The sequence below is a fragment of the Aotus nancymaae genome, unplaced genomic scaffold (genome assembly GCF_030222135.1).
Source record: "Aotus nancymaae isolate 86718 unplaced genomic scaffold, 86718_ANA_hifiasm-v0.15.2.pri h1tg000064l_1, whole genome shotgun sequence".
NCBI lineage: Eukaryota > Metazoa > Chordata > Mammalia > Primates > Aotidae > Aotus > Aotus nancymaae.
In genome coordinates, this window is record NW_026988479.1 from 33678769 (window position 1) to 33706139 (window position 27371).

The 27371-nt window shown below is 51.3% G+C and overlaps 1 protein-coding gene and 1 long non-coding RNA gene across 2 annotated transcripts; one reads left to right on the forward strand and one right to left on the reverse strand.

Annotated features, from left to right (window-relative positions):
- Window positions 1–854: 854 nt before the first annotated feature.
- On the reverse strand, window positions 855–18490 carry LOC105729940 (uncharacterized). The gene is made up of 4 exons (XR_001110347.2): window positions 18366–18490; window positions 9614–9689; window positions 1766–1969; window positions 855–1230 (listed from the first exon to the last, which is right to left on the reverse strand). It is a non-coding gene; the product is annotated as an uncharacterized LOC105729940 (long non-coding RNA).
- An 88-nt stretch (window positions 18491–18578) lies between these two features.
- Window positions 18579–21620, forward strand: PSMG3 (proteasome assembly chaperone 3). The gene is made up of 3 exons (XM_021668819.2): window positions 18579–18639; window positions 19295–19531; window positions 21093–21620. The coding sequence occupies exons 2-3, from the start codon at window positions 19316–19318 to the stop codon at window positions 21243–21245; spliced, it is 369 nt and encodes a 122-aa protein (XP_021524494.1). The 5' UTR covers window positions 18579–18639; window positions 19295–19315; the 3' UTR covers window positions 21246–21620.
- Window positions 21621–27371: the final 5751 nt, after the last annotated feature.

Below are 27371 nucleotides of genomic sequence, written 5' to 3' on the forward strand. Positions count from 1 at the left end.
AGCTCTGAGTCTGGAGGGAGGTTGGGGCAGCTGTGCTCATGGGGGGAGCCATGCAGACACCATGGAGTGGGCCCCACTCTGGGGGAGGTTCGGGTCCCAGTGCCACAGCTGAATTTCCAGGTGTCGCTCTATGGGTCTTTTTTTTTTTTTTTTGAGATGGAGTTTCACTGTCACCAGGCTGTAGTGCAGTGGCACAATCTCAGCTCACTGCAGCCTCCACCTCCCACGTTCAAGCGATAATCCTGCCTCAGTCTCCCGAGTAGCTGGGACTACAGGTGCGCACCACCACGCCCAGCTAATATTTTTTGTATTTATAATAGAGACGGGGTTTCACCGTGTTGGCCAAGATAGTCTCCATCTCCTGACCTCAGGTGATCTGCCTGCCTTCACCTCCCAAAGTGCTGGGATTACAGGCGTGAGCCACGGCACCCAGCCCTCCTCTGTGCGTCTTTAGAGAAGTCATGCCGGTGGCACCCAGAGTGGTGCTAGGGGGCAGCCCGTGCCCTTGTTTTGGGGTTCACTATTAGGTGATGTTGGTAGGAGCCACCTGAGAATAGGATGGGGATGGGAGAGCAGAGACTCCATAAGCCATTAACTCCCAAGGGAGCTCATCCCTGCAGTGGGGGCATGCAGGATGGGATGACAGATGCAGGAGGTGCAATGGCCGCCAGCAGATACGGTGAGTCAGCGGCATGAGAGCAGCACAGCCGCAAATCATCCAGGCTTCGCCAGCACAGACCCCGGCCTGGGTGCTGTGGGGGTGCATGGATGCTCCCCACCTTGTCCCTGAACACAAGAAGGCATCGTCTGGCTGGGACCGAAAGCCAGAGAACAGTAAAACCAAAACACAGCAGTTCAGAATGGGAGATGTCCCGGGCCCCAGGTGATAAAGGCCCAGCTGGTTACAGATGCCCAGAGCTGGGAAGGCTTCCTGAAGGAGGAGGCTTGAGTGGGGCCTAGAGCCAGCCAGGGAGCACCTTGGAGGCCCTTCCAGGGGTGGAACGGAACTCGAGGTGGAAGAGAAAAGCAAACCCTATGAGCCACTGTGCTTCCTCCCTCTGGGCTGTGCGCTGGGGTCACTCCAACACTGCACCTCCGTGTTTACCCAGTGAGCGTCTCTTCCAGGAGGTGGAGGTTCGGGTCCCAATGCCACAGCTGGAAGGGGTGCACACGGCCCTCTTGCCCACTGGTGAGTCCCAGCATCCAGCAGCTGGGAATGCTCTGTCTCTGCTAAAAATGAAAAAACAAAAAAATTAGCTACTCGGGAGGCTGAGGCAGGAGAATTACTTGAACCTGGGAGGTGGAGGTTGCAGTGAGCCAAGATTGCGCCATTGCACTCCAGTCTGGGCGACAAGAGACTCCATCTAAAAAAAAAAAAAAAAAAAAAAAAGGATTAACTTCTTGTTTTTGAGACAGAGTCTCACTCTGTCTCCCCAGCTGGAGTGCAATGGTGTGATATTGGCTCACTGCCTCCCGGATTCAAGAGATCCTCCTGCCTCAGCCTCCCTAGTAACTGGGATGACAGATGCCTGCCACCATGCCCGACTAATTTTTTTTTTTTTTGTATTTTTAGTAGAGACAGGGTTTTGTCATGTTGGCCAGGATAGTCTCAAACTCCTGGCCTCAAGTGATCCTCACCCCCTTGGCCTCCCAATGTGCTGGGATTACAGGCATGAACCACCATGCCCAGCCCCCACCCAAAAGGATTGAAAGCAGGATCTGAGAGAGGCAGGTGCCCACCCACATTCCCAGAGGCGTTACTCACAGGAGCTGAGAGATGAGAGCTGCCCACGTGTCCACTCTCCAGCTATACATCCGGAAACTGTTCAGCCAAACAGAGGAAGGGGCGTCTGACACCTGCCGCAGCGTGGATGGACTTCAATGGCATCAGGTTCCATGAAATCAGCCAGTCATGAAAGGGCCAGTACCGTATGCTTCCACACACATGGGGTCCCTACAGCACTCGAATCTACAGAGGCAGAAAACAGAACGGTGGGTGCCGGGGGGGTGCAGGGTTGGGGGGATGGAGAGTGAGGGTTTCATGGGACATGAAAGAGTTCTGGAGACAGGTGCTGAGGGGCGCACAACAACATGACTGTGTTTAATGCCACTGGCCTCTGCGTTGGAACGTGGTTATCATGGTGATTTTCTGGGATGTGCATTTTACCACAATCAAAAATTAAAATAGGACAGGCGTGGTGGCTCATGCCTGTAATCCCAGCACTTTGAGAGGCAGAGGCAGGCAGATCACTTGAGGTCAGGAGTTCAAGACTAGCCTGGTCTCAAACATAGCAAAATGCTGTCTCTACTAAAAATACAAAAATTAGCCAGATATGGTGGTGCATGCCTGTAATCCCAGCTACTCAGGAGGCTGACTGAGGCAAGGGAATTGCTTGAACCTGAGAAGCAGAGGTTGCAGTGAGCCAAGATCGTGCCACTGCACCCCAGCCTGGGAGACAGAGAATCTGTCTTTAAGAAAAACTAAGATAAAAAGAGTTTGGCTATGGACCAAGAGAAACAGTCAGGAAGACGGACAATGGGGTGGGCTTCACTCAGGAACAGAGGTAGAAGCAGGGAGACTGAGGGAGGAGCTAAGACTGCATGGGTAGGTGAACGCAGTGACCAGGTGGGCACGGACGGGCCGGAGAGAGAGGGACAGAGCTGGTCCTAGCCACACAGTGGCGAGTCCTCAGGTCCCACAGCCCCTCCACGAACACACAAGCCTCCATGCATGCACAGGTTTTCGTGCTCACATCTGCACATGCTTACACATACGTGCTTGTAACACACGTGTACAGCTCACCCTCATCAAAGCCCAGCTGGTACTTGATGTACAATCTCACGTGGGCGACATTCTGGAGACAAGGCAGGGAGTGGGTCAGGGCTTAGTGGGCGCAGCGCTGACAGCAAAGGCTGGTGAGGGAATTTGGGGAGGACGGTGTTGGTTTGGGTCTTTTTTTTTTTTTTTTTTGAGATGGAGTCTCACTCTGTCGCCCAGGCTGGAGTGCAGTGATGCAATCTCGGCTCACTGCAACCTCCACTTCCCAGGTTCAAGCAATTCTCCTGCCTCAGCCTCCCAAGTAGCTGGGATTACAGGCACCTGCCACCACAGCCAACTAATTTTTGTATTTTTAGTAGAGATGGGGCTTCACCATGTTGGCCAGGCTGGTCTCGATCATGATCATATCTGTAAGATGGTCAGCATTTGTCAAAACTCATAGAACAAAACACCAAAGGGGTGCATTTTACTGTATGCAAAATATACCTCCTTTTTTATTTTTATTTTTTCAAGAGATAGAGTCTGGCTCTGTCACCCAGGCTGGAGTACAGTGGTATAATAATGGCTGACTGCAGCCTCCACCTCCTGGGCCCAAGCGATTCTCATGCCTCAGCCTCCCGAGTAGCTGGGACTACCAGGGCATGCCACCACACCAGGCTAATTTTTTTTTTTTTAATTTGTTGTAGAGACAGGGTCTTGCTATGCTACCCAGGCTGGTCTTGATCTCCTAGGCTCAATCTGCCCACCATGGCCTCCCAAAGGGTTGAGATTCCAGGCATGAGCCCCCACACTCAGCGCTTATATCATTTTTTAAGTTAAAAATAGAAAACAAAACACAAGCCAAGCCAGCTCTGTTCTTAGCTCCCTAGACCTGGCCCTGGGGAAGGCGGGGTCCCTGGGCCACCCCCATCCTATGGCCTTGTCCTTTGCAGCTACGTTCCAGGGGAAGAGAGTGAGCCTGTCACATATATGCCAGACAGAGAGTGCCCACACACTGCCCTGACGCTGGGAAGCCCTGGAGAGAGCTGCAGGGCTGTGAGCAGCTCAGAGTGTGTGGCTTTTGCTGAGCAGCCAGTAGGTTCCTTGCCCAGGACAGTGAGTCAGGAACCTGGCTGCCCGATCTTGTTCCCCTTTTCTCTAGGGCTACCAGGAAGGTCAGAGCTGAGGCTGAGGCCCAATAACAGCAACTGCAGAGGACCCGACACCAGCACATGCTCTGTGCTTCTGTTACGGCCTTGACAGTCTATTCCAGCGTTTCTCTCCCCAGGTCCAATTCTGGAATTCATGCCCTTGTCTGATTTATAACCCTCTACCTGCGTGCGCCCTGCCGTCTACCCAAAGGACTGCAGGCTGGGACTGTCTCCTGGCTACCTCTGCAGAGCCAGCACGGGGTCAGGCTCAGCAGGTGCCTGTGACGTCAATTACAGATGCCAACACCTTCCAAAGACAAAGTGCTTTGTCATCAGGTGACTGGATGGGGAGAGAGGGACCCAGATAAAAGAAAGATAGACAGAGAGAGAGAAAGGGAGACAGAGACAGAGATAGAGACAGACGGACAGACCAAGGGAGACAGAAAGAAACAGGCAGACAGACAGACAGAGACACAGATAGAGACAGACCATGAGAGAAAGAGACACACAGACAGGCAGGAATGGCAAAAAAAGAGACAGGCCAAGAGAGACAGAAACGAGACAGACAGAGATAGACAAAGAGACAAAAGACAGAGACAGCCAGACCATGATAGACAGAAGGAGACAGGCAGACAGACAGAAAGAGAGAGAGAAAGAGACAGAGACACACAGACAGACAGACAGGCTGAGAAAGAGACAGAGATAGTCAGACAGACCAAGAAAAAGAGAGACAGACAGAGACACAGACAGACAGATAGGCTGAGAAAGAGAGACAGACCAAGAGAGACAGAAATGAAAGAGACAGAGATAGACCAAGAGAAAGACAGAGACAGACATAGACAGAGATGCAGAGACAGACAGATAGACAGACAGACAGAAGACAGAGCCAGACCACTGGAGACAGAAGGAGACAGGCACAGACAGAAGAGAGAGGAGAGAGACGGAGACAGAAAGTGGCACAGACAGAGAGGCAGGTAGAGAAGGAGAAGAGAAAGACCAAGACAGAAACAGACAGACAGAGACAGTCAGACAGACAAAGAGAAACAGACACACTGAGAGAGACGACCGAGCGAGACAGAGACCAAGAGAGACAGCAACAGAGAGACAGACAGCGAGGGACAGAGACAGAGAGACAGAGACAGAGAGACAGAGACAGAGAGACAGAGACAGAGAGAAGGATGCACTGGCTTCCGGCCTCCCAGGAACATGCAGAATTTCTCAGAAGAGGAGGAGGAGGACCTCCCTCCCCCAAGCAGGGAGTGAGGAGAATAAGACACCTCCGACCCTCCACCCACCCTAGACCCAGACCCAGCCCAGTCCCAGCGCCGCACCGGAGGGTTCTGTGGCCTCTGCTGCCCCCTAGAGGTGCTTTCTGGCAACACATGCACTCCAGACCCAGCTTCCCAGTGGCTGGAGGCAGTCCAGGTGCTCATCCTTACCGCCCTCATCCCCGCCAGGCCCGCCTCAAATCCCCACCCAGGACTCATGCACCTGAATCTCGTGGGTGCTTCTGTGCCATGCCAGCCTCCCTGGCTACACCTACTGCAAGTATTTTTCCTTCTTTTCCCTTTTGATTTCTTTTGTGGTTGTAAAAGTAAAATATTAGCTATAGCCGGGTGCAGTGGCTCACACCTATAATCCCAACACTTTGGGAGTCTGAGGTGGGAAGATTTCTTGAGCCTGAGAGGTTGAGGCTGCAGTGAGCAGAGCTCGTACCACTGCACTCCAGACGGGGCAACAGAGCGAGACTTTGTTGAAAACAAACAAAAAAACAACAAAAACGTCAACTATAAAAAATTCATATAGAATATGTGTGGACATGGAAGCACAAGTCCCACCTAATTCTGCCCCACCACCCCAGTCGAGCTTGGTGACACGGCATCACTGCTGGCCTTCTCAACCAGGCGGGAGGTCCTGTATTTCCAGGAGCTCTTTGCTTATGGGCCCCTCTCATTCTTTTTCACAGCTGTCTTCCTAGGGGAGCATTTTCTTCTTCCTTTCAAATCCCTCTGAAATGATTTCCTGTTCCTCTTGTTGGCAGTAGGGTCATTTCTGCTTTTCCTGGCTCTGCCTTGACCTGCAGCCCTTTGCTTACTGTCCATCTTATGGAGGTAGTGGGGGGTCCTTGGACCAGCTTCCAGAAGAAAATGCTCATCGAGTGAATGACCAAGCAAACATTTCTCTTATGGATGGATGGATCAGCAGATGGACGGGTGGGTGGATGGATGAATGAGTGGATGGATGGATTAGTGAATTCATGTGTGGCTGGATGGATGAGTGAATTCATGGGTGGGTGGATGGATGAATGGATGGATGGATGGATGAGAGGATGGATGGGTGGATGGATGGATGGATGAATGAGTGGATGGATGGATGAGTGAATTCATGTGTGGCTGGATGGATGAGTGAATTCATGGGTGGGTGGGTGGGTGGGTGGATGGATGGATGAGTGGATGGATGGGTGGTTGGATGGGTGGATGAGTGGGTGGATGGGTGGGTAGATGGATGGAAGGGTGAATGCATGGATGGATGGATGGATGAGTGAATTCGTGGGTGGATGGATGAATGAGTGGATGAGTGAATGCATGAATGGATGAACAGATGGATAGATGAGCGAATGGATGAGTGGGCAGATGAATGGGTTGGTGGATGAATGGATGAACAGATGGGTGAATGGGTGGGTGGATGAATGAGTGGATGGGTGGTTGTATGGATAGATGGATGGATGAATGGATGAATGGGTGGGCGGATGGATGGATGAGTGAATGCATGGATGGATGGATGAGTGAATTTATGAGTGGGTAGATGGATGGGTGAGTGAATGCATGGGTGGGTGAATGGATGAATGAGTGGATGAGTGAATGCATGATTGGGTGGGTGGATGGATGAGTGAATGGAATGGGTGGGTAGATGGATAGATGAGTGAATGCATGGATGGATGGATGAGTGAATTCATGGGTGGGTGGATGGATGGGCGAGTAAACACATGGGTGGGTGAATGGATGAATGAGTGGATGAGTGAATGCATGAATGGGTGGGTGGATGGATGAATGAGTGGATGGGTGGTTGTATGGATAGATGGATGGATGAATGGATGAATGGGTGGGCGGATGGATGGATGAGTGAATGCATGGATGGATGGATGAGTGAATTTATGAGTGGGTAGATGGATGGGTGAGTGAATGCATGGGTGGGTGAATGGATGAATGAGTGGATGAGTGAATGCATGATTGGGTGGGTGGATGGATGAGTGAATGGAATGGGTGGGTAGATGGATAGATGAGTGAATGCATGGATGGATGGATGAGTGAATTCATGGGTGGGTGGATGGATGGGCGAGTAAACACATGGGTGGGTGAATGGATGAATGAGTGGATGAGTGAATGCATGAATGGGTGGGTGGATGGATGAATGAGTGGGTGGATGGATGGATGAGCAGATGAATGGGTGGGTGAATGGGTGGGTGGATCAATGGATGAGCAGATGAATGGGTGGGTGGGTGGGTGGATAGATGGATGAATGGGTGGGTAGATTAGTGGATGAGTGCATGGATGGATGAGTGGATGGATGGATGGATGGGTTAGTGGGTGGATGGATGGGTGGACGGATGGATGTCTGTTCGGCAGGAATAGAGAGCAACTGAGATGTGCTTGCAATGCTGGAGGGAATGCACAGTGGTGCACACATGTTGGAGAGCAGCTTGGAAGCTTTTAGAATTAAACAAGTACCTGCCATGCTACTTAGCAATCCCATTCTCAAGTATTTCCCAAGAGAAGTGAACATCTATGTTCTCACAAACACCTGTATATGCAGGTCAATGGGGACTTTATTCACAGTGGTCCAAGCTGGATACAACCCAAATGTCTTCAGTAGGAGAACGGATAAAGAAATTGTGGTGCATCCAGACAATGGAATACTACTCAGCCAAAAAAAAAAAAAAAAAAGAGAGAGAGAGAGAGAAATTACTGATGTGGCCAACAACATGGTTGAATCAGTATCCTAAGTGGAAGAAGCCAATCAGGAAAGGCTACACACCACATGACTCAGTTAGGAGGTCAGCAGGACTGATTTCAGAAGACACAGGTAACAAAGACCCCGGTGATAGCACAGAATGCACTTAAGTAGCCAGCCAAAACCCACCAAATCCAAGATGGCGGGGAAAGCGACCTCTGGTCATCCTCACTGCTCATGAAAAGACACTTCCACCAGTGCCATGACAGCTTACAAATGCCATGGCAACGTCCAAAAGTTACCCTACATGGTCTAAAAAGGGAAGGAAACCTCAGTTCTGGGAATTCCTCCCCTCTTTCCCAAAAATCTCATGAATAATCCAGCTCTTGTATATCATATGATCAAGAAATAACCCTAAAAATAGCTGGTCAGCAGCACCCAGGGCAGCTCTGCCTACGGGATAGCCACCCTTTTATTCCTTTTTTTTTTCAGATGGGAGTTTCTGTCTCCCAGGCTGGAGTGCAGTGGCACGATCTCAGCTCACTGCAACTTCTGCCTCCCAGGTTCAAGCGATTTTCATACCTCAGCCTCCCGAGTAGCTGGGACCACAGGCATGTGCCACCATGCCCAGCTAATTTTTTGTATTTTTAGTAGAGACAGGGTTTCACCATGTTAGACAGGGTTTCACCATATTTTTAGTAGAGACAGGGTCTCAAAATCCTGACCTCATGATCTGCCCGCCTTGGCCTATTTCTTTACTTTCTTATCACCCAGGCTGGAGTGCAGTGGCATGATCATAGCTCACTGCAGCCTCGAACCCCTGGGCTCAAGCAATTCTCCTGCCTCAGCCTTCTAAGTAGCTGGGACTACAGGTGCACCACACCACGCCCAGGTAATTTACTTATTTTTTGTAGAAATGGGGTCTAGTTTGAGGCCAGAGTGGCCTCAAACTCCTGGCCTCAAGTGACCCTCCCAACTCAGCCTCCCCAGTAGCTAGGTCTACAGGCGTGGGCCACGATGCCCAGCCTTGTCATTAGTCTGAATTTGCATTTTGTTTTCTGTTAGATGTCAGAGCTGCCTTTAGCAGTATCCCCTGTGGTTACCAGTTCTACCATCGCTTACAGAATGACAGCCATTTAGATTTGCAAAAGCCTTTCACAGTCTGAGTGCAGCCTCCCAAATGCAGAATATCTGATGCAAGCCACACATGCCCAGGGCTCAGTTCATCTGGGGCAGGGCTCTCCCCACATGACGTGCGTGGAAGGCCTTGGAAAGTTCCAGTGTTCAGAAAGTCCTCGTGCTGTGTCCAGTCTGCCTGCTCCGGCCCGCCATTCAGTCAGGCCTCTACACTCACCCACAGACACAGACAGGACCTTCAGGAAGTGAGGCCCTTCTCACCTTCCCACCCCTCCACACTCCCTCTCTACTTGTACAAAATCAACTCCAGGTCTGTCTCTACCTCTCACCCCTTCCTTCTTGGTCCCTGTCCCCACCCCAGTTCGAGAGTCTTAGGAGCAGATAGGAACCCCCCAGGAAACACAACAATCACAGAAGCACAGACCTGGAGGCCACATTGCCAATCTTTCCATTTTACAGATGAAAAAACAGAGGCCCAAGACCAGAAGGGAATCATCCAAGGTCATCAGCAAGTTAGAGGTGGGGCCGAGGCAGGGCTTGGGCTGTGTCCTGCCTCCTGGGTCTTTCCCCATCTCTACACCCCCACACCACCTCACCCACCACTTGCTTTGCACACCTTGTTTAATTCAATCTGTTCCACAAATGTTCACCCAGAGACCGTGACACACAGCACGCTGGCTCTCCATTCTCTCCTGGAAGAGCAAAAACGCAGCAATAATGAATGAGCTTCCACTCAGGCTAATGAGCTTTGTCATCAGGCTCCTCACCCGGCCACCGGGCAGCTTCTTTGCCAGGGGAAATAACTTCTTAAAATATTGAAATAAAGGCTTTTAGAAATTGTACATGGATTAAGGTTTCATTTCTTAAAGAACTAAGCAAATAGTGCAAGAGGTGAGGTGGCAGTTTTCAATATTTGCAACAAAGACAGAAAGCCTCAAGCTAGGGATGAAAAGATTGTAAGACTGGAACTTGACTAAGTTCGGCGGAAAACAAAGCGACATGCTAAACTCTTAATTCTGTGCCATGATGGAAAGGGGTCCAGCAGCAGTGGGTTTTCTTTGTTTACTGTGTGGTGTTAAATGAAATACTCCAGTTCACATAAAACTCCAAAGCCTGGCTGGGCTCCGTGGCTCATGCCTGTAATCCCAGCACTTTGGGAGGCCAAGGCAGGAGGATCACCTAAGATCAGGAGTTCAAGACCAGCCTGGACAACAAGGTGAAACCCCATCTCTACTAAAAATACAAAAATTAGCGTGGCATGGTGGAGGGCACCTGCCTGTAATCCCAGCTACTCCAGAGGCTGAGGCAGGAGAACTGCTTGAACCTGGGAGGCAGAGGTTGCAGTGAGCTGAGATCACACCACTGCACTCCAGCCTACATGACAGAGAGAGACTCCATAACAAAAAAAAAAAAAAACCTGCAAAGCTCAGAGGATCCCTGGGCAACACAGCAATCACAGTGCTGGCAAAACTGAGACTATACCCAGCAAGAAACGCCACTGGTCTTTAATTTTTTTTTGAGACAGGGTCTCACCCTGTCATCCAGGCTGGAGTGCAGTGGCACCATTATAGCTCACTGCAGCCTCGACCTTCTGAGTTCAAGCAATCCTCCTGCCTCAGCCTCCTGAGTAGCTGGAACTATAGGTGTGTGCCACCACTCAACTAATTTTTAAATTTTTTTGTATAGATGGGGTCTTGCTGTATTGCCCAGACTGGTCTCCAACTCCTGGGCTCAAGCGATCCTCCCACCCTGGCCTCCCAAAGTGCTGGGATTACATTCAAGAGCCACCAAGCCATCTTTAAATGCTACCCGAGAAGAGGTTTTATTTCCTTTCTAGATGAATCTCTCCCTGGATCCTTATAAACTGGATTTGGGTTTTTTTTTTAAATAAGAGTCATTAATTTCCTTTGGGAAAAAATATGAATTTTACATAGACAGCCCTGGGTTTTGCTCTTGTGATAAAATATCTGTAATTTTTAATTGCTTGCTTTTAATCTTTTTTTCTCCAAAAACCGTAGCAGCAGATGCTTCTTAAATCCTGCCCTGCCCCACCCTCGACTTGGACTATCAAAGTTTAGAAAAAATAAGTGGTTCGTTATGTTTTTCCAGATAACTGGGTTCTAAAGATAATCTGTGTCTTGTGGAATGCTCCAATTTGAATCATTTCTATGTCTGTGCTGCTATTTATCCAAGTGTCTTTGCAACCGTAGTGTGCAGGTCACTGCCAACGGCAACCCTACAGGCACACGGCAAGGTCACAAGATTCTCACACCCAGCTGGGGGCACAGCAAAGGCAGTGATGAGGCCAGTGTAAAAGCTGGAGTCTCTGGGGCATGGAGTCTCCCAGGCCTCACCTTCAGGTCTGCTAGCATGGAGGAAGATCTTGGCCAGCCGCTCTGGCTCATGCCTGTAACCCATTGGGAGGCTGAGGCAGGAGGATCGCTTGAGCCCAGGAGTTTTGAGGCCAGCCTGGGTGACAGAGCAAGACCTTATCTCTACAAAAATATTTTTAAATGAGCCAGGTGTGGTGACATGCACCTGTAGTCTCTGTTACCCAGGGGGCTGAGGTGGGAGGGTTGCTTGAGCCTGGGAGGTGGAGGCTGCAGTGAGCTATGATTGTGTCACTGTATTCCAGCCTAGGCAATAGAGCAACACCCTAAAATAAAAAAAAAAAAAAGGAAAAAGAGGCCAGGCATGGTGGCTCACACGTATAATCCCAGAACTTTGGGAGGCTGAAGTGGGTGGATCACCTAAGGTCAGGAGTTGGAGACCAGCCTGGCCAACATGGCAAAACCCCGTCTCTACTAAAAATACAAAAATTACCAGGGCGTAGTGGGACACGCCTGTAATCCCAGCTACTCGGGAGGCTGAGACACAAGAATTGCTTGAGCCCAGGGGGCAGAGGTTGCAGTGAGCCAAGATTGCGCCATTGCACTCCAGCCTGGGCAACAATAGCAAAACTAGAAAAAAAAAGAGAAAGATCTATAGCCCAGCAGTGAAGCCTGCCCACAGTCCACAGTCCACATTCCCCCTTCTGGCCCTGGCCTAATCTCCTCTGCAGGGGCAGTGTGTGTCTGCTTCTCTGAGTAATGTCCAGTTTCTTTCTGTTTTTTGAGATAGGGTCTAGCTGTGTCACCCAGGCTGGAGTGCAATGGTGCAATCACGGCTCACAGCAGCCTTGACTTTCTGGGCTCAAGTGATCCTCCCACTTCAGCCTCCCAAGTAGCTGAAACCACAGATGCACATTACCATGCTCATTAATTTTATGTTTATGTTCAATAAAGATGGAGTAGCTGGAATTACAGGCACCCGCCACCATGCCTAGTTAATTTTTGTATTTTTGTAGATACGGGGTTTCACCATGTTGGCCAGGCTAGTCTTAAATTCCTGACCTCAGGTGATCTGCCCTCCTAGGCCTCCCACGTGCTGGGATTACAGGTGTCAGCCACCGTGCCCAGGCCTGAGTCTGCTTCTTGACCCTGTGGATTTGACTGTTCTGGAAACTGTCTATAAATGAACCATGCACTGTGTGGCCATTTGTGCCTGGCTTCCTTCACGGAGCGTAACGTTATTGAGGTTTGTTCGTGCTGTGGCCTACGTCAAGTGCTTTATTCCTTTTGGAGAAACCAATTCCTGCTTGCTGAATAGTTGGGGAGAGTGCATGACATCATCTTTGCAGAAGGGCCCGGTGCAGGACATGATTTGTAAGGGATGCTCAGTAAAGCTTCCCTCCCTTCATGGGTCACAGGGACCCACTGATCATGACAGACTCATAAACACCCACTGTGATCAGTGGTTCTGAGCTCTCTGCACTCCTAGGCTTTTGCAAGAAGCAGAAAGACTACACATAGCAATGAAGCCAACCTACACATCCTGAATTCCCCTTGATGGGCCCGGTAATTGTCAAAACAGCCTCAATGCCACAGTTCTGGCTACTGAGGTGGGCTGTGATGGTGCAGAGGCTGAATATTGCCTGGCATGGTGGTTCACACTTAATCCCAGCACTTCAGGAGGCTGAGGCGAGAGGATTGCTTGAGGCCAGGAGTTCGAGACCAGCCTGGGCAACACGGTGAGACCCCGTCTCTACTAAAAATACAAAAATTACCCGGGCATGATGATGCATGCCTGTAATCCCAACTACTCAGAAGGCTGAGGCAGGAGAATTGCTTGAACCTGCGAGGGTGAAGGTTGCAGGGAGCTGAGATCGCATCACTGCACTCCAGTCTGGGCGACAGAGCAAGACTGTCTCAAAAAAAAAAAAAAAAAAGCAGCCATTCAGGCAGCCCCTTCCACTACAGCAGCTTGTAGAGAGCCTTGCCAGGCCCAGGACGTCCCGGCCATATGGTCCATTTGCACTCAAGCTGCTCCTCATCAGGTGTAGAGCAGCAAGGTCTATTTATCCAAGGACAGGGAGAACAGCTGGGTAATCATAAACCTAACAGCTAAATTTGTGATATTCCAAGCCTGGGTAATATGCCAAAACCTCGTATCTACTAAAAACACAAAAATTAGCTGGGCATGGTGGTGCGTGCCTGTAGTCTCAGCTACTCAGGAGACTGAGGCGGAGAAGATTGCTTGAGCCTGGGAGGCTGAGGCTGCAGGGAGCCATGATCATGCCACCACACTCCAGCCTGGGTGACAGAGTGAGACCCTGTCTCCCAAATAAATGATAGATAAAGTAATGAACGTATGATGTTCCAGTGAACTACTGCGTGTGGGCTGCCTCTCTCTTTTTATTTATTTATTTTAAAGATGGGGTTTCACCATGTTGGTCAGGCTGGTCTTGAACTCCCGACCTCAGGTAATCCGACTGCCTTGGCCTCTAAAGTGCTTGGATTACAGGCGTGAGCCACCATGCCCGGCCTCTTTTATTTATTTATTTATGTATGTATGTATGTATTTATTTATTTATTTTTTGGGCTGCCTCTCTCAATCCCACAAGACAGGCACCCTCCTTTTCCAACTTCATTTTTAAGCTGAGAAACTGAGACAAGTTGCCCAAAATTACAGAGTTACTCAAAATTAATAGCCAAGGAGGTTGATTCTGATGCCTAAAGCTTTACCCAATCTAAGATTTGTTGTACCTGGGAGTCCTCTGGGTCTAAAGGCCAGACTATCTGAGTCCCTGTCCTTACAGGGCTGCAGAGGAAAACAGAAATCATCGTGAACACAGAACCTGTTACATCACTGGTCTCCACTCACACACCCCTCCCAGCGGAGCTCTGGAATCTTTCCTGCTGAGGGGACTGGAGAGCATGTTGTGAGGCTGTGCACGTACAAAGCATGTCAGTTGCAAAGCCAAACTGTCCATCTTTCAAGAGGTGTAAGGTTTCAGGAAGCCCACGAATGGGATGCCAGGGATGCTCAGACGGAGACCAATGCCATGGGTCAGCGTGGCAGGCTCTGGCAAAGCCACACAGGCAGGCAACTGAGAGAAGGCCACCGCCATGGCTAACCACTGGATGCCCCTTCAACAAGTTAAGGCGTGAATATCAAATGATGAAGAGAGCCTTCTGGGGAAACTGACGGCGCCCTTGCATGTTTTTGTAAAACAATCCTCTTCATCCTGGAGCTGGGAGAATCACACACAGTGGGAAGGATAACGTGTGGAGCCATCATACAGTTTGTCAGAAAAATTACAACCCTACCAAATCAGCACTTCACTAATTCTTTGTTGGTTTCACAGATTAACACACTATGGCATTTTTACCTAAAATTTAGTGAATATAAGACAAATTTAAGATTTTTTTTTTTTCATTTTTAAGATAACTCCTCAAACTCTTTGCGCCATGATTGGCATCATTACTATTAGATTCCCATTTTATGTGAATGCACTTGAGAGAGTCTTTCTTTCCAGTTCATTTACCCTTCGGTACTGGAGAACAGTCAATGACGTGCAATGAGATCCTCCTCCATTCTTCTAGATATATAACTTCTGTCCATTTAGGCTGCCAGAAAGTCCCTGGACCACCACCTCAGCCTAAGACAACCTTCCATCTCTCATTTTTTTCCTACTGTCTTTATCGTAGATCTAGACCCAAACTGACCAAACAATCCCTCACATAGGTAATTAACAGTGTCATCAAAAACAACATCCAGGCTGGGTGCGGTGGCTCACACCTATAATCCAGCACTTTGGGAGGCCTAGGCAGGCAGACCACCTGAGGTCAGGAGTTTGAGAACAGCCTGGCCAATATGGCGAAACCCCGTCTCTACTAAAAATACAAAAATTAGCCGGATGTGGTGGCAGGTACCTGTAATCTCGGCTACTCGGCAGGCTGAGGCAGGAGAATCCCTTGAACCCGGGAGGTGGAGGTTGCAGTTAGCCGAGATCGTGCCACTGCACTCCAGCCCGGGTGACAGAGCAAGACTGTGCCTCAAAAAACGACAACAGCAAAAACCCAGCATCCATCTTGTTCTTCAACATCCCTTTATAAAGGTGGTAAGTTTATTTCAGAGGGTTTTTTTTTTAGGGGACAGGATCAGATTTCTTGTGTCTATTTGCCTATAGAGAGGGAGAATGCACACAGAGGTGAATAAAAATGAGTGAACCTCTTGAAGATTTTAGATGGCAAAGCAATACATTGGCAATTTGCTTGTGGGGTATGTGTGGGTGGATGTGTGTTTAAATTTAGAACCGGCAGCAACTTAAGACTTTCCTGGGAAATTGAGATGCTTCCGGCTTTTTGAGTAGTAGAACCATGAAACTCATCATCCTTCCTTTTGTGTACTGGCTGCAAGAATGCTCAAAAATGAATTTCCTCTTGATTTATGTCTATTTTGAACATGTTCTGTATGCATGCCTTTTATTTCAGGCCTCCAGAAATCATCACTGGAGGAGCATGCTTCATTTGACTTGACCTGGATTGGATATGAAGTCATCAAGTCATGAGAAGAGGGAGTCAAGCTCTTCCTAAGGGCTGTAGTGGTGTAGATGTCAGAGGTGTGTGAACCACAGCAGCTCCAGCTTGAATAGGGGCTGCGTTAAATGAGGCTGAGACCTACTGGGCTGCATTCCCAGATGGTTAAGGCATTCTAAGTCACAGCATGAGATAGGAGGTCAGCACAAGATACAGGTCATAAGCAGTCTGCTGATAAAACAGTTTGCAGTAAAGAAGCTGCCCAAAACCCACCAAAACCAAGATGGCAATGAGAGTGACCTCTGGTCATTCTCACTGCTACACTCCCACCAGCACCAAGCCAGTTTACAAATGCCATGGCAACATCAGGAAGTTACCCTAAAGGGTTTTAAAAGGGGAGGCAGAAATAATCCACTCCTTGTTTGGCATATAATCAAGAAATAACCACGAAAATGGGCAACCTGCAGCCCTTGTGGCCGCTTTGCCTATGGAGCAGTCATTCTTTATTCTATTACCGGTGGAGGGTGTCCAGGTTCTTAACGTCTTGAACAAAGAAATGGACAAAATGTGCAAAGCAGGCTGGGCGAGGTGGCTCATGCCTGTAATCCCAGCACTCCGGGAGGCCGAGGCGGGCAGATCCCCTGAGCTCGCGAGTTCAAGACCAGCCTGACCAACATGGAGAAACCCCATCTCTACTAATAATACAAAATTAGCCATGTCTGTAATCCCAGCTACTCTGGAGGCTGAAGCAGGAGAATCACTTGAACCCAGGAGGTAGAGGTTGCAGTGAGTGGAGATTGCACCACTGCACTCCAGCCTCGGCAACAAGAGCGAAACTCCATCTCAAAAAAACAAATAAACAAAACACACACACACAAACACAAAGCAGGCCAGGTGTGGTGGCTCACATCTGTAATCCCAGCACTTTGGGAGGCTGAAGTGGGCAGATCACCTGATGTCAGGAATTCAAGACCAGCCTGGCCAACATGGCAAAACCCTGTTTCTACTAAAAATACCAAAGTTAGCCAGGCGTGGTGGTGCACATCTGTAATCCCAGCTACATAGGAGGCTTAGGCAAGAGAATCGCTTGAACCAAGGAGGCAGAGGTTGCAGTGAGCTGAGATCATGCCACTGCACTCCAGCCTGGGCGACAGAACAAGACTCTGCCTCAAAAAAACAAAAAGCACAAAACAAGAAAAGAAGGAAGCAACAAAAGCAAAGATTTTTTTGAAACTGAAAGTACACTCTGCAGTGTGGGAGCGGCAGAAGCATAGGGGCTCAAGTGCCCTGTTACAGAATTTGTGGGGTTTAAATACCCTCTAGGGGTTTCCACTGGTTACCTGGCGTCCCCACTATGTAAATGAAGAGGATGAAGCACAGTTATAGAATAATTTACTCAGTGTACACCCTATGGAGAGGATTTTTTTTTTTTTTTTTTTTTGAGACAGAATCTCACTCTGTCACCCAGGCTGGAGTGCAATGGTGCAATCTCAGCTCACTGCAACCTCTGCCTCCCCAGTTCAAGTAATTCTCCTTCCTCAGCCTCCTGAGTAGCTGGGATTACAGGCGCATGCCACCACGCCCAGTTAATTTTTGTATTTTTAGTAAAGGCGGGGTTACACCATGTTGCTCAGGCTGGTCTCGAACTCCTGACCTCATGATCCACCCGCCTCGGCCTCCCAAAGTGCTGGAATTACAGACATGAGCCACTGTGCCCAGACTGGAGAGGATATTTCCTGTCATAGCTGAAGTGTTCATTGGCCTTATGTACCCTGCCTCCAGACCCTATTATTCTACCTCAATTCCTTTCACTTTATGGACTCGTCCTGAATTCTTTCTTGCATGAGATCCAAGAATCCCTTCATAGGGTCTGGATCGGAACCCCTTTCCGGTAATATAACAGAAAATACAGCCTTGACATGGCTGTCAGGAAACGACAGAGAGGCCTCTGAGGGTGGGGTTCTGAAGGGGTGTTGACCCCGCGAGGAAGGCTCTGGAGGCTCCAATCACTCTCAGCCACTACGAAAGATGCCCGATCCTGCCAATAAAACTTTCAGCTTGGAGAAACTGAGGCTGAGCAGTAGGGGGTATGGGGGTCCCTGGAGGAACCAGAACCCATCCTGCTTCAGGGTGGGGCTGGTCCCCCTCTTGGCCTTTGCTGGGGCTTCGTGTCACGGAGCAGTGACTGAGGGTCGGTGTTCGAAGCCCACCCCAGCCCGCCAGCTGCCCAAGCGTGGCCAAGCTCTCTGCACCTGCACGCGTCTGTAAAACGTGGATGAAACGCTTCTACTGAACCGGGTGGCTGAAATCAAACGAGTTATGGATATAAAGCGCTTAGAAAGATGTCTCTGGTACACACTCGGTGCCAAATAAGCGTTCGCTGTGGTGACTACAATGCCTCCAGCCCAAAGCTGAAGGTCGAGCAGGGCTGGGCTCCCAGCGCAGGGAGTTCCCTTGCGCTACGCTTCGGGGGGTCCTGGACACAGACACGGGGGACAGAGCTCTCACCAGCTAGGGCCCCGAAGGTCTGCAGCTGAGGGGCTGAGGCCTGGGGACAGATGTGGCCGCAACGCCCTTTCCTGAAAAGAACGGGATCCGGTTCTAAGGCGCCCCCAAGCCCTCCCGGCAGTGCGGAACCCGAGCAGCTCAGGATCCCGGGAGCCCCACGTCCCGGGGACCGGCAGCGCCGCGGCCCTGACTTCCGGAAGGTGGACGGAACCTGCGAAAGGAGGCGGGCCCACGTCACTCACGCAGAGCCATTTCCGAGCGCCGCGCTTACTTGGTGAGAGCTGGTACTGGCGAGTCTACCCGGGCGGTTGCATCCGGCAGTAGCCCTGCTGGTTTTGGCCCCGCGTGTCGTGGGGGTCCCCGGCCCGCGGCTGTAGGGCCCGGGCGGCGGTGGCGGGGCCTAGGGGCAGGAAGCCACTGCCCGGCCTGGCAGTGTGAACTTGCAAGTCGATCCGCCAACCCAGGAAGCCCCTGGCATGGTCTATACGGGCGGTCCCGCTCCGGCCTGGGTTTTATTTTTTAGTGACAGATTCTCGCTCTGTCGCCCAGGTTGGAATGCAGTGGTGTGATCACGGCTCACTGCAGCCTCGACCTCCCGGGCTGAAGCGATCCTCCCACCTCAGCCTCCTGATTAACTGGGTGGGACCAGAGGCGCGCTGGGCTGATTTTTAAATTTTTTTGTAATTTTTTTTGGTAGAGATGGGGGTCTCGCTATGTTGGCCAGGCTGGTCTCGAACTCCTGGCCTCAAACTGTCCTCCCGCCCCAGCCTCCAAAAGTGCTGGGATGACAGGCATGAGCCACCACGCCTTGCCCCTCCTTTTGAATGGACCTCCTTCCATTAATGTTTCGATGCCCGGTGCTTCATATCCGTACATAATCCGTTTGATTAACTCTTCTTTTTCTCCTTTCTTTTTAACCTAAATCAAAGCTGCCATTGAAGAGCCCCGCAATGGAAGATACGCCGTTGGTGATATCGAAACAGAAGACGGAGATGGTGTGTGGAGTCCCCACCCAGGTGGTGTGCACGGCCTTCAGCAGTCACATCCTGGTAGTGGTGACCCAGTTCGGGAAGATGGGTACCCTGGTCTCCCTGGAGCCCAGCAGCATGGCCAATGACATCAGCAAGCCTGTGCTCACCACAAAAGTCCTTCTGGGGCAGGATGAGGTACAGTGGATTGGCTGGGAACCGTGGCTCACGCCTGTAACCCTAGCACTTTTGGAGGCCTTGGTGGGCAGATCGCTTGAGGCCAGGAGTTTGAGACCAGCCTGGGCAACACAACAATGCACGCAGAAGTCTCTACAAAAAAACAAGTGCCTACAAAAAATGAGAGAGAGAGGCTGGGCGCAGTGGCTCACACCTGTAATCCGAGCACTTTGGGAGTCTGAGGTGGGCGGATCACTGGAGATCAGGAGTTCTAAACCAACCTGGCCAACATGATGAAATCTCATTTCTACTAAAAATTAGCTGGGTGTGGTGGCGCATGCCTGTAATCTCAGCTACTTGGGAGGCTAAGGCACGAGAATCGCTTGAACCCAAGAGGCAGAGGTTGCAGTGAGCCAAGATCATGCCACTGCATCCCAGCCTGGGAAACAGATCGAGACTCTATCTCATAAAAAAAAGAAAAAAGAAAAAAATTAGTTGGGCATAGTGGTGAGTGCCTGTGGTCCCAGCTAATTGGGAGGCTGAGGTGGGAGGATCGCTTGAGCCCTGGAGGTTGAGACTGTAGTGAGCCATGATTGTGCCACTGCACTCCAGCCTGGATGACAGAGCAAGAGTCTGTCTCTGAAAATAATAATAATAGGCCGGCGCAGTGGCTCACGCCTATAATCCCAGCACTTTGGGAGGCCGAGGCAGGTGGATCACGAGGTCAAGAGATCAAGACCATCCTGGTCAACATGGTGAAACCCCGTCTCTACTAAAAATACAAAAATTAGCTGGGCATGGTGGCGCACACCTGTAGTCCTAGCTACTCAGGAGGCTGAGGCGGGAGAATTGCTTGAACCCAGGAGGCGGAGGTTGCAGTGAGCCGAGATTGCGCCATTGCACTCCAGCCTGGGTAACGAGCGAAGCTCCGTCTCAAAATAATAATAATAATAATAAAGTAGTCAGGAAGGGATCCTCAGGGAGGAGGAAAAAGCCCTTCATTGGCTGTGATTTGTTGTTAAGGATATGGGGCATCTGACGGACAAATCCCCGCACAGCAACAGCATTTTCCGGGCACTCATGGGTCTCAAGGCACCCTGCTTGCCCTCGGTGGTTGCTTTGTCCAGCCCGCAGGCATTTTATCCAGCAGACAAGCAGAGGTACCAATTTTGTCATTCAGGCCGCCTCCCCTGCCATGATTCATTATGTGAGCAGGTGGCTGGCTGTGCCCTGCTCTGCTCTGCAGAGATCACATGTGAGATTCGGCAGCACTTGCCTCCACAGGCTTGTCTTTCCTGGGTTCTTTTAGATGAGAGTCAGCCAGAAGAGACAGGGCTGCAAAGGCGCTGAGAGAATGAACAGAATGACGCGTCTTTAGCCGTGTGTTCCTGACTGGAGTGTTCTGAGTGCTGCCTGAACTCTGAGTCACTGTGGCATGGACTTAACATGGTGGTGGTTAGAGGTGGTGGTTAATGGTGGTATGGGAGGCCCATCTAGGTTACTAAGGGATACTTTATGAAAGCATTGTGGAAAAGACCACGTTTCTTGCAGTTAAAATGGTTTCTTCTCCCTCCTTTCACAGCCTCTCATCCACGTCTTTGCAAAGAACCTGGTAGCGTTTGTGTCTCAAGAAGCTGGAAACAAAGCAGTCCTCCTCGCCGTGGCCATGAAGGACAAAAGCATGGAGGGGGTGAAGGCGCTGAGGGAGGTGATCCGGGTGTGCCAGGTGTGGTGACCTGGAGGCAGCTGCCCCTCACTGCTCAGCAGGACACGTGAGGACCCAGACACCCACTCAGGGACTCAAGTCTTGCCTCCCTCCCCGGTGGAGGGAGGAACTTTGTCTGGCACTAGCCCTTGGAGCCAGGAAAAATATTTGTGTCTCAGGCAGACTCTTACTCTGGTTACTAAGATTATCTGTGCATGGGGGGAGAGGTGGAGCATGGAGCATGTCCCCAGGGAGTTGTGAATGGATCTCACTGGGACCTGAGTCGTTGCTTGTGTTTGAGAATTGGAGGAATGAGTCAGCAGGCCTGGCTCATGGCTCTCTGTGTGCAGGATCAATTTTAGGAGAAAATTTCTTTTTTATTAAAAGCAAATGTGTATCCCAAAATACTTCACTGTCCTCCTTAACAATGGCGAGATCCCGCAGTGGCACAGCATGAGTTCAGTTTCATGTTCTTCACAGGGAAGGAAAACTTGTTGGGTGAAAACGCAGAGGGATGTCGTTCCCGGACACTGCCTGGATCCCCAGGCGTGGGCCTGTGCATGCTGTCACCCTGCTTCTCCTCCCCTGACTTCTCTGAGCCCACTATGAAGCTGGTGGCTGTCAGTGGACATTTCTATCTTTCTGTGTGTGCCCGTTACTGTGCGGCAGCTGGGGACAGACACTGGCCTCTGAATCCTGAATGGCAAGGGTGGAGGGACGCTTCTGTCAAAGGAGGCTCGTGTGCAGAGATCAGGAGGGAGGAGCGAAGCAGGGCAGGGCAGAGCACTGGGGTGGGTCGCCAGGGGTAGGCAGCTGGGGTATGGCTGAACATGACCTCCCTGTGGGGGAGGCAGGGGTCCTGCTGTGCTGAGGCCACAGGACTTAGTCTTTCGGGAAGCAGTGTTCACAAGGGTTGGCAGAGCCCAGGGCCAGGAATTGGCTTCAGGATGGCATTTATGCCTCTGACAAGTGGCAGCCTGGCCTCTCCCTTCAGCTGCTGTGAGGGAAGCTTCACTGATCATGCCCAAGTTGGAATTTCTGAAGCCGGAAGTCGAAGCTTTGGACCACTTGACTGGCAGTCTCGTGAGAAACAGGGAACTGGAGAGTTGGGGTGGGTGACAGGATCCGGAAGCAGAAACCAGGCAAAGCTCTGGAGCGGAGTGAGCGCCCCGCGTGGCCTTCCAGGGAATCGGGGGTTTACTGTCTTAGCTACCTGTGAAGAGACACCTTAGGGGCATAGGGTGTTTGTGGAATTAGAAAGGAATATTTTCTTTCTTTTTTTTTTTCAATAGAGACTGGTCTCACTGTTGCCCAAGCTGGTCTCAGAACTCCTGGCCTCAAGTGATCCTGTTGCCTCAGACTCCAAAAGTGCTGGGATCACAGGCATGTGCCCTATTTCTTTCCTTTTTTTTTTTTTCTTTTTTAATTATTATGCCTATTATCCCATTCTAAACCCCTGCTTGTTTCTTTTTTTTTTTCTTTTTTTGAGACAGAGTCTCTTTCTGTTGCCCATGCTGGAGCGCAGTGGTGCAATCTCGGCTCACTGCAACCTCCACCTCCCAGGTTCAAGTAAGTCTAAGCTTCCCGAGTGCCTGGGACTACAAGCGTGTGCCACCACCTTTGGCTAATTTTTTGTATTTTTTAGAAGAGGGGTTTTACCATGTTGGTCAGGCTGGTCTTGAACTCCTGACCTCAAATGATCTGCCCGCCACGGCCTCCCAAAATGCTGGGATTACAGGTGTGAGCCACCGTGCCCGGCCTAACTCCTGCTCATTTCTAATAGCTTCTGAAGTCCTGTGATTTTCTTTATTTTCTTTTTTTTTGAGATAGGGTCTCATTCTGTCAACCCAGCTGGAGCACAGTGGAGCAATCTCAGCTCACTGCAGCCTTGACTCCCAGGTTCAAGCAATCCTCCCATGCTCAGCCAAGCAACCTGAGTAGCTGGGACTACAGGTGCATGCCTCATTCCTGAAGTGCCTAATTTTTGTATTTTTACTAGAGATGAGGGTCTCACTATGTTGCCCAGGCTGGTCTCAAACTCTTAGACTCAAGCGATCCTCCCACCTCAGCTTCCCAAAGTGCTGGGATTACAGGCGTGAGCCATGACACCTGGCCAATTTTCTCGATATTAGAAACCCTCGAGGATAGGTGATGGGAAGGACCGTTTCAGACTGCTGGTCTGATTTAAAAGGAGTTTGGAAGGTGAGTTTGCTAAAGATGGGACAGAAGGAAACTGACTCTTCAGGGGCTCACTTCTTCAGCAAGGGCCTGCGGAGTGCCCAGTGCCATGTTGCCTACTGGGTCACCCACAGCCGTGGTCCCTGCCCCTGTGGGTTCACAGCCCGGTCGGCTATCAGACAACCTTAGCATGAGAAGAAGAGAGCAACAGAGTCCCATGTGGGGATCCTGGCAGACTTCCTGGAGGAGGTGCTGCCCCCATCGTCTACATGCAGCAGGGACACAGGGGATACTGAGGCAAACCCAGCCACGGCAGATAGGACTCTCGGGCAGGCATGCATCAAGGTCTGCCAGCCCTCATGAAATCCTACATTGAATCCCACTTGGTGTCTGCCTCCTGGGGGGCCTGAACCCACAATTTTAAGGGCCATAAAAGAGTGGATGGAAGGAAAAAGGAAGGGCCATCTGCACATGAGTAAGGCCCCAGCAGGTAGCAGGTGTGTCAGGGCAGGTGCAGGGACTCAGGATCACTGCCAAAGGAAGGAGACCTGGGGCAGGGGCAGCTGGGGGTGGGGGGCGGCTCACCGAGGGCTCAGCCTTGAACCAGAGGCCAGGGCATGGTGTCAGCAGATTTATAGAGTGGGTGCCCGGGCAGAAGCCTCGCCGTTTGGTATTAGCCTGTAATTACTCACACTTGTCTAAAAGTCAGATGTTTTTGCTGGGTGTGGTGGCTCATGCCCCACATCTCAGCTACTTGGAAGGCTGAGACGGGGAGGATGGCTTGAGCCTGGGAGTTTGAGCCCAGTCTGGGCAATGAAGCAAGACCCCATCTAAATACATACTTGCCTGTCTCTACAAATAAAAACCCGACAGTTTTGTTGAAGAGCCACAGCTTCACTCATTTAACCAGTGGGGACACGGCGTGGACGGCGCTCCGATATGAGTCCGGATGCAGCTCTGCAGCTTGCGCCTCCTGACCTGTCCCTTAGCCGTAATGGTGGACTGCTGGCTGTGGGATCACCCTTCCCACCGGGGCCACCCATTCAGGCCTCACCCCGTGAGTGGCCCCCTGCGTTTTCCATACACGGAAGCAGGCACAGAGAGGCTGCACCCCAAGGTGGAGAAGCCGGAATCACCCCTGCGGGGTACCCTGGAGCCCCTGTACCCCAGTCACAGGCCCTGTGGTTCTCCTTCATAGCTTCCTTTTTTATTTTTGAAACAGAGTCTCACTTTGTCGCCCAGGCTGGAGTTGAGTGGCTCAGTCTCAGCTCACTGCAACCTCTGCCTCCCTGGTTCAAGTGATTCTCCTGCCTTAGCCTCTCGAGTAGCTGAGATTACGGGCGTGCATCACGACACATGGGTTTTAGTAGAGACGGGGTTTCACCACGTTGTTCGGGCTGGTCTCGAACTCCTGACCTCAGGTGATCTGCCCGCCTCAGCCTCCCAAAGTGCTGGGATCACAGGCATGAGCTGCTGCGCTGGCAATGGCTTCCTTTTCTTTCACGCCGCAACTGCACCAGGAAAATCATTCTCGCCAAAGCCAAGGTCAACTTTGCCTCCATGGTTGCCCAGTCTGGTGTGGCACTCTGTTTTCGGGAGAGCATTGGCTCCTGAGAGCCAGGCCCGGGAGGCCTGTCCCATCTAATTGAGTCCTTGTGACCACCCTTCAAAGGTAGTCTGTGGAGGCCAGGCATGGTGGCTCACACCTATAATCCCAGAACTTTGGGAGCCCGAGGTGGGCAGATCACTTGAGGTCAGGAGTTGGAGATCAGCCTGGCCAACATGGAGAAACCCCATCTCTACTAAAAATACAAAAAGTTAGCCAGGCGTGGAGGCGGGTGCCTGTAATCCCAGTACTTTGGAAGTCCAAGGCAGGCAGATTGCTTGAGCCCAGGAGTTCAAGACCAACCTGGGCAACATGGGGAAACCCCATCTCTATATTTAAAAAAGCATATAAAGACAAAAATGAATTTCACAAAAAATAGTAAAGTAGGCTATGGAGAAACTAAGGCTCTGGAGGGGTGGGCACGTTTCCTGGAGGTTCCTGGGATGTCCACACGGCTCTGCCCTGTGTCCTGTGCAGGGTCCCGAAGCCACCCCCCTTGAAGGCGGTGCTGAAACTGGCATGTGATTGAGAGTGGTCTCCCAGCGCCCTCATGAGGTCCTTCACAGCCGCCTGGCAGCCATTAGCAACACAGACCGAGGCTAAGCGCCTCCGCCATCCGGCCAACTTCTCTGCTGTAAATCAGATGGCAGCAACTGTGGAAGAGCCCTGGCCCTCTGCTCTCTGGGGCCTGCTCCCAGCCTCATAACTCAGGAGCCACCCCTGCTCCAGTGAGGAGCTCTGTGGAGCCGGCAGTGATCGCAGGCAGGGCCATTTGCTGTGGGGATTGCTGCTCCTTTAGGAATATGAGCTGCCTGTGACACTTACCCGCAATCCAGCTGTAATCACAGCTCCCAGAAACTCCCAGCCCACTGTAAGTAATGAACACGGGGCCTGTGGCAGCCACTGCAGCCGAGACAGTGGACAGTGTTCACTCTTTAAAGCAATGCCCTTGCGCCAGCACGGTGCAACTTCCAGCACTGTTTTCTGCTCGGCTGCAAGGGAACCTCCCCAAGTCTCCCCACCACCCCCTTTTCCAAAGTGGATGTGGTGACCTTGGAGGCCAAAAAGAGCCAGTGAGAGGACTATTCTTGGCTCTTGTTTCACGTGGCTTCTCCAGGGTGTTGATGAGCCCTGGCCCATGTGGACTGATGGTGACAAATGACCCGTGAAGGGGGACAGCGGCACGCGGGGACCAGCGGAGTGAGCTGGCCTCGGTTATCTTGAGCATCTGGGACTGCAATTGGAACAGGAGCCCTGGGTAAGTGACTGGAATGAGGGCCTGACCAAAGAGAATGAAACCAGAGAGACCGGAATGGTGGGGAAAAGAACTGCACAGGGGCGCTCTGGCACTTTGGTTTTATACTTTGGCATCACAGCGAGAACAAACGCTGGCTTGGGTGTGGTGAAGGGTGACTCGAGCAGCGAGTGAGGATGTGTAGATTCCATAACAACTGTGAGAAGACTGAAGGCGCTGGAGCTCTGGGGATTCAGAGTCGTTTTCAGAAATAAGGCCAAGCGCATGGCTCACAGCTATTATCCCAACACTTTGGGAGGCTGAGGTGGGAGGACGGCCTGAGCCAGGGAAGCAGAGGTTGCAGTGAACCCAGATCACGTTGTTAATAGCTGTGGCCAGGCAGCTGTGAAGGACCTCAGGAGGGTGCTGGGAGCCCACTCTCAAGTACACGCTAGTTTCAGCACCGCCTTCAAGGCAGGTGGCCTGGGACCCTGCATATGACATGGAGCAGAGCCACGTGAACACCCCAGCCTGGGCAACAAAGCGAGACCCTGTCTCCAAAAGAAAAATAAGAAAGAAGCACACATCTGGGGATGTTTTGATGACTCTGCTCTCACGGGCCCCAGAACACCCCAAGGTAGGCAGCACAAACCCGCCAGCCCCGGGACCTGCAGACGCGAAGCTGGGCTCTGAGTTGCTGGCTGGGGAGGTGGCTGCCAGCCGAACCCACGCTGGCTGAGGAGGGCAGAGGTCAGCTGCCCCTGGCTGGGCACAATTTGTGACACAGGAGGGAGAGGGCACTGGAGGAAGCCTGGGGTCTGGAAGAAAAGGCAGGGGAGGGAGGGAGGGGTCTCCAAGAAGCCAGCAGTGCTGTTTCTAAGCAGAATTCTACAGAAATCGCAGCCAGGACTCAGGGCTCGCACCTGCTCTGCCCGTCCAACTTCACCCCGACCACCCAGGAGGGGAAGCAGCATGGAGGCTACTTTGCAGGTGGGAAGATCGAGGCCCAGGGCCATGCCGTGACGCCCTCCCACCCAAGGTTCAGCCCAGGAAGGTGGAACAAACCCCAATTCCAGCCCCATGCCTCACTAGCCAGGGGCCTGCAGCTCCTGACTCAGCTTCCCCATCAAACAGGGGT